Source organism: Loxodonta africana, chromosome 13 (assembly GCF_030014295.1).
Source record: "Loxodonta africana isolate mLoxAfr1 chromosome 13, mLoxAfr1.hap2, whole genome shotgun sequence".
Classification (NCBI taxonomy): domain Eukaryota; kingdom Metazoa; phylum Chordata; class Mammalia; order Proboscidea; family Elephantidae; genus Loxodonta; species Loxodonta africana.
In genome coordinates, this window is record NC_087354.1 from 12,974,728 (window position 1) to 12,987,700 (window position 12,973).

Sequence of the window (12,973 nt, forward strand, 5' to 3'; positions counted from 1 at the left end):
GGGCCGGGCCGGGCGGGGCGGGCGCCGGGGAAGCCTTTTTTTTTTTTTTTGGGTCAAACTTTAGCCTCGTGGCCCGCCCTCCATTCACTTCTCCGCCAATCAGGAGCCGCGGACGGATCCCGAGCGGGGCCACGCGCCGCCGCCGCCGGGCCCGCTTCATAACGCGCCGTGCGTGACGTGAGGGGCTCCTGTTGCAATGGCGAGCTAAGCCGGAGGATGTGCAGCCGCAGCGCCGGCGCCGGCCACGCAGAGGACGGGGGCGGGCGCGGCGCTTGCGGAGCCCAGGCAGCCGGGAGACGCGGGCAGGCCGGCCCAGGGGCCCCGACCCGAGTGCAGCCGCCGCCGCCGCCGCGCTGGCCCTGCAAGCCGGCGCGCCAGCGGGAGGAGCGGCCGCCGCCTGGCGCCCTAGCTGTCGCCGGCGCGCGCCGGGCATGGTCCCCTCTTAAAGGCGCAGGCCGTGGCGGCGGGGGCGGGCGCGAGGAACAAAGCGCCGGCGCGGGGCCTGCGGGCGGCTCGGGGGCCGCGATGGGCGCGGCGGGCCCGCGGCGGCCGCGGCGCTGCCCGGGCCGGGCTTCGCGGCGCTAGGGCGGGCTGGCCTCCGCGGGCGGCGGCGGGGCGCTGTGGGCGCGGAGCCTGCGGAGGCGGCGGCCCGGCGGGCGGAGCGGCGCGGGCATGGCCGTGCGCGGCCGGCGCGCCTGGCTCAGCGTGCTGCTCGGGCTGGTGCTGGGCTTCGTGCTGGCCTCGCGGCTCGTCCTGCCCCGCGCCTCGGAGCTGAAGCGAGCGGGCCCGCGGCGCCGCGCCGGCCCCGAGGGCTGCCGGCCCAGGCAGGCGGCGGCCTCCCAGGCAGGCGAAGCGCGCGGCGATGCTCGCGGGGCGCTGCTCTGGCCGCACGGCCGGGCCCCGGAGGGCGGCGCGCGCGACAGCAGCTTTCTCTTCGTGGGAGTCATGACCGCCCAGAAGTACCTGCAGACTCGCGCGGTGGCCGCTTACAGGTGAGCCCCTGCGCCCGGGCAGCGCCTCCTGCGTCCAGCGTCCCGTGGGGGGCGCCTTCGTCCGCGGCTCAGACCCGTGGCTCCCAGGGTCCCCGTGGGGTCGGGTGCCCTCAGAGGAGCAGAGGTCAGAGGCGGGGTGGTGGGCGCAGCGCTTTGGGGTCAGACGCACCGGGGTGGCACTTCCAGAGGTGGCCCTTAGCCTGATCCTCTTTCTGCGAGACCCTTTAGCTTTCCAAGTCCAGAACCTCTACTTTGTTAAAGGGACCGGCTGATCGCGTCTTCCCTACAAGGCTGTTGGGAAACTCCTAGCCCGGTAGCTACGATCGGTGGTGGCAGTAACAGTTACTACTTGGTTCTCTGAAATGCCTACCGTCGCTCTTGCACAGCTAAAGCTGATGTCGTTTTACCTGGCCCTTCCATGTCATACTTCTAGATTTCACTTTTTGAGGTACTCATGTAAATGAAAGGGGTTGCCCACTGCAGGCTCGACCGCACCAGTCTCTTGATTAAATGGAAAGAGAACCTTTGGAGAAAAGTAGTTCCTGGCACACGGGAGATTCAGTGGAAGCCTGCATTCCTGTTAGTAGCTAAGTTTAGTGATGTCTGTACGTTATCCGGTAACTGTGCGCTAGTTGGTCATATGAGTCATAAAATGACCGGAATCATATTCAAGATTAACAAAAGGATTATCTAAAGTAGTCTTTAGGAGACAGACTGTTTTGAAATAGCGGGTGTGGTTACGACCAGATTCACATTATATGAATTCGAAGCAGAAGAGGGGTGTAGATGCGATAAAAGGCATCGATGGAAACCTTATATGTGATAAGTGCAGAAACACTGCACGGTTAAGATTTGGGACTCGTCCAGCCATAGAACAAACCAGTGGAGGGCGGTCCTCTGGGAAGGAATTTTGAGAGCCCTCAGGGCTGAGCAGGATAAGCGAGTTGCTATATGTTCTTGATTTATAACCTACAGCTTTAGCTTTTAAGTCCAGTCCTGGTGTGAATTATCAGGCTGTTTTTTTTAGAGTTTGTGAGGGGAAAATCATAGATGGTCCCCCCCACGATCCCCTAAAGGCGGAAGAAAGGGCTGAGAAGGAAGGTGGAAGAGCAGTAGGGAATGACCTCCCTTCCAGTACATTCACACCCATCGCTGCATGCTTCCTGTAGGATCTCGCTTTGAGTTCAGAGCCCGGATTCTGCCAGGCAGGGTCCTGAGTGGCTGAAAAGCTTAGAATGTGGATAGTGTCAATACAGACTAGTGCAGCGTTTTGGGAACCAGCAGATCAGGGTTTTTGCCCAGATATACTTTTTATACCATGTGTACCTGGGACTTGATGTGAGTTGTACTTTTTGACCAGAGAAACGTGCTTATCAGAAATTGAGGATGAGCCGTATAAATTGTTATACAGCACGACTTTGAAATTAAATCTACATGACTGCAATTTGATGACGGGCCATATGAAACCACAGCTTTGGGGACAATTACCTGTTTGTTCAAACAGTAGATTAATGTGACTCCTTAGCCCTTTTTCCCAAACAAATACATTTTAATAGAAACAAGATCAGTGTATAGAAATCAGTAGGGTTCCTGTTACACCAGCAATTCTCAGATAATGTAACGCAACATGGAACTACTGTTTCACACTCCGATGTGGTGTTTTCCCAAAGCCCATGTTTCATGCTCTTACTTTTGGCCATGTTACCTCATCGTTTTTGTATTAGGGCTTTATCTCATTGTTAATTTTCTCTAACGCAGTTAGGGGAAAGTGGCAGGGTTCTCCCGTCTTTTTGCTACCTTTGCCTTTCTGAGAAAGAAAACCTTACAGGAAACAGCAATCCTGTCCAGTTGGCTCTGTTAGCTTGCTGCAGTACCTTTTCTTTTATCTCTCTGATCCTAAGAAGTCACAGTACTTGGAATCTGGGAGTGAACCTACCCCGGCAGTTACCGACCTCTCCTTCTCAGCCTGCCAACCCTGTGTTTAGAAGGCTGATTGCAGGTGATGGCACAGGACTGCGTTAGCCTTAAAGAGCTTTCAGGAAGGCCTGGATGGGATGAAGGTTATCAGGTATAACTTATGATTGTGGCTTGGCTGTGCTTTGCAGCTCAGGCCAAAAGTCCACACTCAGCTCTTAAATTGGAAATTTTATGCACAGGTTGGTATCAAACCAGGCCTTAAAACTTCTGGCACAAGGTGAAACTCTACTTTGAAACTGAGTGTGTTCAGTTTTACATTTCTCCTAAAAGGCAAATAATTCCTTACCTTAAAAAAAAAGGCAAAAAACTGCCCCTGCCCCCCCCCCCCAAAACGTAAGTGTGTGTGTGAACAAAAACCATTGTTTAGCTTATGGACGAAGGAGACTCAAATTTGTAGTTAAATGGCAGGCACCGTGGTGTACTTTTATGGCAGGATGTTGAAAAATGTAAGAATTTTTATCTAGGGACTAGTAACAAAAGGCAGCTGTTAGCAACTTCTTTCTAGTGACTGTTTGAGATTCAGAATGGGGCAAAAAACTTTGGAAAATTTAAAGACAGTCCTGCCTGCCCTGAAGTTGTTAGGCCCTGTTGAACCGGCTCTGCCTGAAGTGACTGCACGTGAACGCTGGAACGGCCCCGTTATCACGACTCTTATTTTCCAAACCTATCCTGTGCATGAAGCAGAGAGGTGGCCCACCAAGACACGCTGGCAGTGCAGTGAAAGCTGATTGAAGGCAAGAAACGGATTTTAAAAAGCAGACAAAATGAAGGTCAAAGTGTGGGCACTCAGAGGCCTCAAGTAGACGCCATAACTGCTGAGTTCATAGGAGTGAGCTTGGGTCATTAAAATGTTTAGGTACGCTGAGGACTGATGCCTTTGTTCAGGAAATACATGAGTGGCCCCCTAGACTCAGACTCTCAGTGAAGTCGCTGTTCTCCAGACCTTCGACTCCGGGATCGGGTGGAGCAGACACTGAAAAGGGGGTCTGGCTGGTGATGAGCGCTGTGGGGAAAATGGAACAGGGTGAGGGCAGGGTGGGGTGGTGTCCTCTCTGAATTAGGTGGTTGGGAAAGTGCCCGGAGAATGGTGTTTGGGCTGAGATCTGGATAATGAGGAACTGACTGTGTGAATATCAGTGATGGAAATGCAAGGCTAGGGAAGTTGTCCTAAGCAGGAACCAGCTTGGAAAGGCGTCTGAAAAGGCTAATAAAAGGAAGGGGACAAGGGCTTGATAGCGTCTGGTGTGGAATTTTATTCTAAATGAATTGGGAAGGCGTTGGAGGGTTAAGCAAGTAAATGAAGCAGTTGGCGTATGTTTTTAAAAGTTAATTTTACCTACCATGTGGAGGCTGGATTGTAGGGAAGCAAGCAGACTAGTGGGAAGTAACCCAGGTGGAGGTGGAGATGCTGCTGGACTAGCATGATAGCAGTGGGAATGGAAGTGAATGGTTGTGGGATGTATCGTGGACTCAGAGCTAGAGGAGGTGCCCAAGGAATGCTTGTGAGGGTAAGGGAAAGAGGCATCACCAGTGGCTTTGAGGATTTTGCCTTGACCAACAGGGTGTATGGTTCTATCTTTTACTGAGATGGGAAGGACTGGAGGAGGGATAGACTTGGGTGGGAAGGAGGTAAGGCAGCAGAGATGGGGTTTTGCGTATATAATGTTGGAGGTGGCCTTTAGACATACAGGTGGATGTATCAGCTTGCAAAGGTAATGAACGCAAAGAAATGAATTAGAAGGTTTACATCTGAAATAATTACAGTGTCGGAGCTCTAAAGCTATCTTAAACTAAAATTTCCTGAGGGTTCTGATAGCAGGAGGCTCTACAAATAAACATAAAATAATTTGTTTTGACTCATTCACGAAGTATGTGTATGCTAGGTAATTTCAGTTTAAAATGGTGCCAAGATTTGTCCAGAGAAATTTATTATGCTAGTTAGTGACAGATTGCCAGAGCCCCCCTGGGTTCCTTGTGTCTCCCTTTAGCAAGCTGCAGTTCCTGTTTTTTTCTGTATCTTTTTTTTTTTGTCTTAGTTATACTGTTTTGATACACAGAAGTTAAATGTTTATGTAGTCTAATCAATTTTTTTTCCTTTCTGATTTTAGTTGTTTGGTCCCCGCCTCCCCCCCCCGCCCCCGCCAAGCTTGGAAAGTTATTGCCCTAGACAGATTTTTAAAGATAACATTTTTTTTTACCCTGATTCTAGAAGAATAAAAAAATCATCTCAGCTTCATTTTTTCCCCAAATAGTACACTGTCTCAGTACCATCTGTTGAATAATCTCTCATTTCCCTACCAATTTGAATTGCCATCTTCATCGGGTGTGTTTTTGGACTTCCTGTTTTGTTCCATGGATCTTTCTGTTTGTTCTTGTGCCAGTACCAACCATTGAAATTATTGTAGGCTGAATAATATTTTAATATCCGGCAGACAAGTTCCCCTTTGTTGATCTTCTGTTTCAAACGCTTCTTGGCTGCACTTACCTATTCTTGCTGAGAGAGGTTTGATGCTACCTAGGTTTTATTTTTTTAATCATTTGATAAAAAAGAAAAAGCATACATACTTAACTTTTTTAATCCACATTTATGCCCAGAACAGTGAGTTAATCTTGATTCTTACTGCCCCTGGCCTGAAGAAAGGGAATGGTTTTGTTCTTTCTTTAAGGTCTAAGAAGGAGAGAGGCGGATGATTTCCCCTCCTTGCCCCAGGAGTGATAAAGGTCACCTTAAATACTAGCATCAGTCTGTAGGGGAACTGTGGGAACACTAGCCTTAGATACTGTTGAATCAGTTAGTGTTCTCTTCCTAACGCCTTAAAAGGAAGGCAGGCTGTTCTCTTTTACCAACCTAACAAGCTTCTGCCTTCTAAATCTCAGAGTTCATTTCCTTATTTCTTGAGCAGAGTAGATCTGGCATATCTTGAAACAATTAGGGGCAATACTTGCTTTCTTAGATGGAATATAATTTGGTAAACATTTACCGAAAGCCTTCTCTAATCCAAATAACCCGTAAGTGCAAAAATGCACTTTTGGAGCATAACTCATTTCAAGTTATGAATTACCTGTATAAAAAGATTAGCGAGAATGTGGTCCTGAAAGTGAATTTAGTTTTGCATATTATGGTTCATGATCTTGATGCCCTCAAGCAGCTAAAATATTCCAGATACCTTCTGTGTTTCATAGCTGTGGTTGTCAGTAGAGGTTTGTGCATGACCGTGTTTTCATCCCCTGGCAGTTTTACTTTTCCTTGTCCATTAGTTACACTGCTATTTATTGAAAATAGATTAATAGTAACCAGGTGCTGCTGAGCTGATGCCAACTCACGGCAACCCCATGTGTGTCAGAGTCGAACTGAGGTCCACAGGGTTTTCCATGGCTGTGACCTTTCAGAAGTAGATTGCCAGGCCTTTCCTCTGAGACACCTCTGGGTGGATGAGAACCTCCAACCTTTTAGTTAGCAACCAGGTTCATTAGCTGTTCGTCCCACCCAGGGGCTCCAGCTTAATAATCCTGGGCCCTGTCCCTGTGGAGTTTACAGTCAAAGGAAGGAAAGAAATGACAGCTGAGGGTGATAAAGGCCATGAGGGTCTGTGAACTCATTACTGTGGTGTACAGGAGAAAGAGACCTGCGCTGATGGCATGAGTGTGTACAGGTCCCACGTACACTCTGCTCCTGACAGCTGAGGGTGATAAAGGCCATGAGGGTCTGTGAACTCATTACCGTGGTGTACAGGAGACAGAGACCTGCGCTGATGGCATGAGTGTGTACAGGCCCCACGGACACTCTGCCCCTCCCCGCATTACTGTGGTGTACAGGAGAAAGAGACCTGCGCTGATGGCATGAGTGTGTACAGGCCCCACGGACACTCTGCTCCCCCCCACATTACTGTGGTGTACAGGAGAAAGAGACCTGCGCTGATGGCATGAGTGTGTACAGGCCCCACGGACACTCTGCCCCTCCCCGCATTACTGTGGTGTATAGGAGAAAGAGACCTGCGCTGATGGCATGAGTGTGTACAGGCCCCACGGACACTCTGCTCCCCCCCACATTACTGTGGTGTACAGGAGAAAGAGACCTGCGCTGATGGCATGAGTGTGTACAGGCCCCATGTACACTCTGCTCCCCCCCACATTACTGTGGTGTACAGGAGAAAGAGACCTGCGCTGATGGCATGAGTGTGTACAGGCCCCACGGACACTCTGCCCCTCCCCACATTACTGTGGTGTACAGGAGAAAGAGACCTGTGCTGATGGCATGAGTGTGTAGAGGCCCCACGGACACTCTGCTCCTCCCCGCATTACTGTGGTGTACAGGAGAAAGAGACCTGCGCTGATGGCATGAGTGTGTACAGGCCCCACGGACACTCTGCTCCCCCCCGCATTACTGTGGTGTACAGGAGAAAGAGACCTGCGCTGATGGCATGAGTGTGTACAGGCCCCACGGACACTCTGCTCCTCCCCGCCCCGTGAGCCTTCAAGGATGAGTAGAAATTTTGAGGCAGAGACTACAGCAGGTTCCCTGAAACGTGAACTAACGGAGGTAGACGAGGAAACAGAAAGTTCCCTGGGACTGGGGTGCAGGCTGTGAGTGGTACACTGGTAGGCAGGGAGTCGGGAGGGCCTAACCAGGGCAGGGTCCGTGTGCCAAGCTCAGGAATTTGGGTTTTGTGTTACAGTTGCCCAGAGCTTTTGGTGATGTGTAAGCAGGAAGACCAGTCTGGCGGTGACCCTAATTTATGTGTGGACTGAGAGGGACATGATGTGAATTGGTACTGTTTAGGAGGGCGCTTTGGCAGTACTTACCAAGCGCTCTAAATGCGTCCATCCTGAGGTCTAGTAATTCCTCTAGAAAATTTTCCTAAAGAATTTCCAAAGATGTGTACGTGAAGTTGAAATTTCTAGTATCTTAGGTGTCCCGCATTAGGAACGTGGGCCACTGATGACGTAACCGATTGATCCGTGCTGTGGTCTACTTCAGAAACCCTGGTGGCAGAGTGGTTAGGTGCTACGGCTGCTAACCAAAAAGTCGGCAGTTCACGTGCGCCAGGCGCTCCTTGGGAACTCTGTGGGGCAGTTCTGCTCTGCCCTGTAGGGTCACTATGAGTTGGAATCGACTGGATGGCAACAGGGGTTTTTTTTTTTGGTGGTCTACGTCTTTACCCCCAAAATGGATGATGTGGTTGGAGTATGTACATTGGAATGAAGAGACTCACAGAATAGTGAAGGGCACTATTGAAAACGTAGATATTAATGCCGTTAGCTGACATATACTAAGTTGAATCTTAAGTGCAAAGGCTGCTTTTGTGTTAAATTTTATTCGCTGTGTTTCCCACCAAGTGCTCTCAAATGATTGGGCAGGTTTTTGAGTAGCAAACAGATCAAAACACAAAACGAGGGCTTCAGAAGTTAACATTTGAAAAAAAAGTCTTGGGCCTTAAATTATATCCAGCCTGAGCACTGAAGAAGTGTCCTTCAGCAGATTTTGACTGAGTGTTCGCGTTGCCGAGCCAGACAAGCAAAGAGTGGGTGGAAGTGGTTGAAGAGTGTGTCAGGTGTGTGTAGGGCTGCTTTCCCTTATCTGTGATGACTGTTTGCGCAGCCTTATCAGCAGGAGCCTGGAAGAGAAGTGTGGGTGGTAACCTGTGGAAGAGTGGGACGGACAAAAAGCCAGTAGTAGGCTGGCAGAGGGAGGCAGTGGCAGGGCACAGCCTTCAGAATCAGCCTGCTTGCATTCTGGCTTTGACATTTATTGGCTTTATGACCTTGGGAAGGAGCCCTGGTGGTGCACTGGTTAAGTGCTTGGCTGCTAACGGAAAGGTCGGCAGTTCGAATCCACCAGTCGCTCTGCAAGAGAAAGATGTAGCAGTCTGCTTCAGTAAAGATTACACCCTTGGAAACTGTATGGCACACTTCTGCCCTGTCTTGTAGGGTCCCTATGAGTTGGAATCGATTCAGCAGCTGTGGGTTTGGTTTCTTATGACCTTGGGTAAGTTACTTACCCACCCTGCACCTTAGCTTCCCTATCTAAAACATGGATTATGATACTACATACATAAGGTTGCTGTAAGGATGAAATGAGCGTCAGCAATGCAGTTGGCACAGTGCCTCCCACTGGATAATTGTCAGTAAAGCGTAGCTATTGCTAAGTGGGCTTGGTGCCAGGTGACAGAGTGCCTCAGAGGGGGAAGACTGGGGCTTGCAGAGGGGTCTGTGGAAGTAAGTTCAGGGTGGTTTTATTGTTCGCATGAAACAACACTGATTTTTTTGGCTTAGATTTGAAAACATGATTAAGAGTTAGTTGCATAGTTATGATTTTAAGTTTATAACAGGAGCAAAATACAAATTATATAAAGTAGCGCTCCAACACTTCACGTTTTTGAAATGTTTCGTGAGGTCAGAATTTGCCTTCTGTCATGTAGACTCCAAATTTTAATTCTTGGGTTTCCAAAAGGGCGTTTTTGTGGTCTGTATGGATGAGTATTTCCCTTACTTGTTATAAACCTGGGCTCAAAGGGCAAGTTCCTATTAGCCTAATACCTTGGACATGCCTCCTGGGCCATTGCCCAGGCCATTGTTGAAGTGGGAAGCTGTAATCCCCCACCAGTGGCTTAAGTGAGAAAAGGCCCTTTAGTGCTTGCTTTCACCTCATGTCTGTTTTTTTGGATTAACAGTAAAATGCCTGTAATTTGATACTTCATTTTAAAATGTTTTCCCATCATTTGCAGTTTCCGTTGTATTTTCCCACCTACTTCCAAAAAGCTTTTGAGATTGTCTATGTCCCTTGAGATTGTGAGGACATACGCAGTCAGGCAGTTAAAGATTTTAAAAGGGGAAACCACATACACGGAAACCGCAAATGCGGAAGGGGAAACTAACACACGGAACTGCAGAGAGAGGTGCACCCGGCAGAAGGTGGAGATAGTGGCTTAGAGTGCTCCGAGCATCCCTGGCCCAGGGCAGGCCTGGGTTCCGGGAGAACGCTTAGTCATCACTTGGTAGCCTTGGTGGCTCTCTGAGGGTTCACAAGGCTGGTCAGGTTGAAGTCCTCGGCTGCTCTGCCTGGCAGTATAGAATACCTGTACCCCATGTACTTTTTGGAGAGCATGAGCTAAGACTCCTACCCATCAAACTGTGCCTCTGGTCAGAGACTCATTATTCTTGCCTTCTTGGTCTACAGTGGACCAATGCGAGACGTTTTCCTAAGATCTTGCGTCTGGAGTAGTCATACTGAACCCTGAACAGTGGACCACGATCTCAGTACTTCACGTGGTTGTCTGCTGGGAAGCTTAACTTTGAGCCCTCCTTTATAGGGTTGCTATGAGTCAGAATCGACTCGACAGTGATGGGTTTGGTTTTTTTTTTTTTTTGGTTTAGTGGACGAAGAGGTTTGGAGATCCTGTGGTGGCTGACTGCAGTTGAATTTGACGTTAACCATGGGGTGCTCTGACTGGTTCTGTGTTTGCCGTGAGCATAGAGAGGGGCAGGTAGCAGCCACCATGATTTTGCTCTTCCTGGTACTGACGCAGAGCCCTGGTGGTGCAGTGGTTAAGAGCTTGGCTGCTAACCAAAAGGTCAGTGGTTCATATCCACCAGCCGTTCCTTGGAAATCCTATGGGGCAGTTCTGCTTTGTCCTATAGGGTCGCTATGAGTCAGATGGACTTGACGGCCACGGGTTTTTTTTCTTAGGTACTGGCACGACTTCACTCCTCGTCCAGCATTCCTATTCTTGATTTTCTCAGCCCCATCTTCTTGCTTATTTTTTCATCCTGTATACATTTTGGTTAAGTTGTCCCTAAATTCTTTTTGTGACAGAGCAGAATATAAATATATACATCTAATTTGTGTTACTTAGAAAAGCTGTTCTCCTTCCTTCCTTGACTCTAAGTTCTTAGCTGATTTGAGTCCTTTTAACTTACTGCTGTGTAACCAACAGACAGCATATGTACTAGTGGTTTTGGGGTACTCAAAATCCCCCCACCTTTTTAATGATAAAAATTCGTGTACCTGTTGCCAGTTTAGAAAATATAGAAGAAAACACTTATAATCTTACTCCATTTTTCTTTTGTTTTTGTCCATTGGGTAGAGAAAAGAAATGTTTCTATTACAAAAATATAATTTTCTGTTGTCAAATATTTTGATTTCTTTGATTGCTTTTTAGCTTAAAATTTTTTCCTCAGATATTTTTTTTTAATTGTAAATATACCTAGCAGTGGCAGAAAATTTAAAAAAATGTGGAAAACACAAGGAAGAAAATTAAATCCCTTCTAATCCCCATCTAAAAGTAACCACAGTAAACACTTGGGGTAGAGGTATCCATTATTTACTTTTTATCACGTGTACTTTTGTCTCTTTAGTAATTCACATCACATATACATACTGTTTATTGCCTCCTTTTAAAATAGATACATATGTTATGAATATATACCCAGGACAATAGTCCTGGTATAAATGCACTTTTGTACAAAAATGTATTTTATGCACCTTTTCTTAAAATGACCACAAAAAAAAAAAAAAAAAACCCACTGCTGTCAAGTCAATTCTGACTCACAGCGACCCTATAGAACAGAGTAGAACTGCCCCGTAGAGTTGCCAAGGAGCGCCTGGTAGATTCAGACTGCCAACCTTTTGGTTAGCAGCTGTGGCTCTTAACCACCGAGCCAGCAGGGTTTCCTCTTAAAATGACACTGAATGGAAATTGAAGCTTTGATGTTAAATCCTAACCTAGTAAAGGCATTCCTTAACTGAGTTAATATGACCCAGCTGTGTTACCTAACTGTGATTTAACTTGGGGTAAGGATAGCATTCGGAAGCCTAGAGGAATGGAAGATTCTCTTGGCACTCTCAGATTTCAGTTGTCTTATCTGTGCGTTAGCAAGAGCTGGTTATCAGTCCACTGAAAAAGGAGCTTTCTGGCAAGGACCTTTTGCAAATGTTCTTTTTTGATTAAGTGAGAGCTTTGTGCTCTAGGAAGCAAGTGTGTTGATGGCAGAGTTGGCATTTGCTTGTGAAAATGAAACGACCTGTTGCTGTGGCAGGGGGACAAGCTTGCTTCTGGAGCAGCATCTCCTTCACTTCTTTAAAATTGTTAATGCAGCCTCCCCTCCCCCAGGATGGTGAATTTATGTCCTAGAACTCCTTAATGTTGTGGAGCTTTTAAGCTAAAAGTATCCTCATTGAAAAGGTGATAATTTCTAAGGGTAGGAGAGTTTACAAAAACTTCATATTGGCCACAATGGCCAGAAGGTAGAAGCAACCTACATACGGATGAATGGGAAGACAAAATGTGGTACATTCATATGATGGAGCCTTTACTCAGCCATAAAGAGAAATGAAGTCCTGATGGACGCCACAACATGGACGAACCTTGAAAACATTGTGCTGAGTGAGAGAAGTCCTTATAGAAGGACTGACACTGTGTGGCCTCACTTACATGAAATAGGCAAGTATATAGAAACCAACACGTATCAGTGGTTACGGGGAGGGGGGAGGAGCTTTTGCTTGGGGGACGCAGAGTTAATGTTAATGGTGGTAGAATAATCCGGAAAAAGATAAGGATAGAGGTTTGGCAACATGAAGAGTCAATCAGTGTCACTGAGGTGTGCGTGCAGAAACTGTTGAATTGGTGAATGTTTGGTTATGTATATTTATACCACAATTAAAAAGAAAAAAAAAAACTTCGTTTTGGGAGATTTCCCTCAAACCACCAGTCATTTAGAACAGAAAAGGATAGCATGAGGTTTTCCTTGGGTTCCCTAAAAAGGAACAGATAATAATTGGGTGGAGTTACCATGAAACTGAGGAGAGGCTTTTCAGGACAGTTTGAGGTTAGATTGTCTGTTTTTAAAATTAATTGGTTTCTCTTCTTGGACAAATTACACCATTTCAAGTCATAGTTGAGGCATTACTGTCCCCCTGTTGCCCCCCCTTCCCTGTGTTTGCCTACTTGGGCCCACAGGGAGCAGGGCAGTCAGAAGGGAATTTTGATCCTCAGTCTAACGTGAAG

At 47.6% G+C, this 12,973-nt stretch overlaps 1 protein-coding gene across 1 annotated transcript in view; it reads left to right on the forward strand.

Annotated features, from left to right (window-relative positions):
* The first annotated feature begins 657 nt into the window (after positions 1-657).
* The window catches only part of CHSY1 (chondroitin sulfate synthase 1), a 91,008-nt gene continuing 78,692 nt past the window's right edge, over positions 658-12,973 (forward strand). The window contains exon 1 of the mRNA XM_003413911.4: positions 658-992. Coding sequence (XP_003413959.1) covers positions 673-992 — 320 coding nt within the window. The 5' untranslated portion in view covers positions 658-672. The remainder of the gene's footprint in view (positions 993-12,973) is intronic.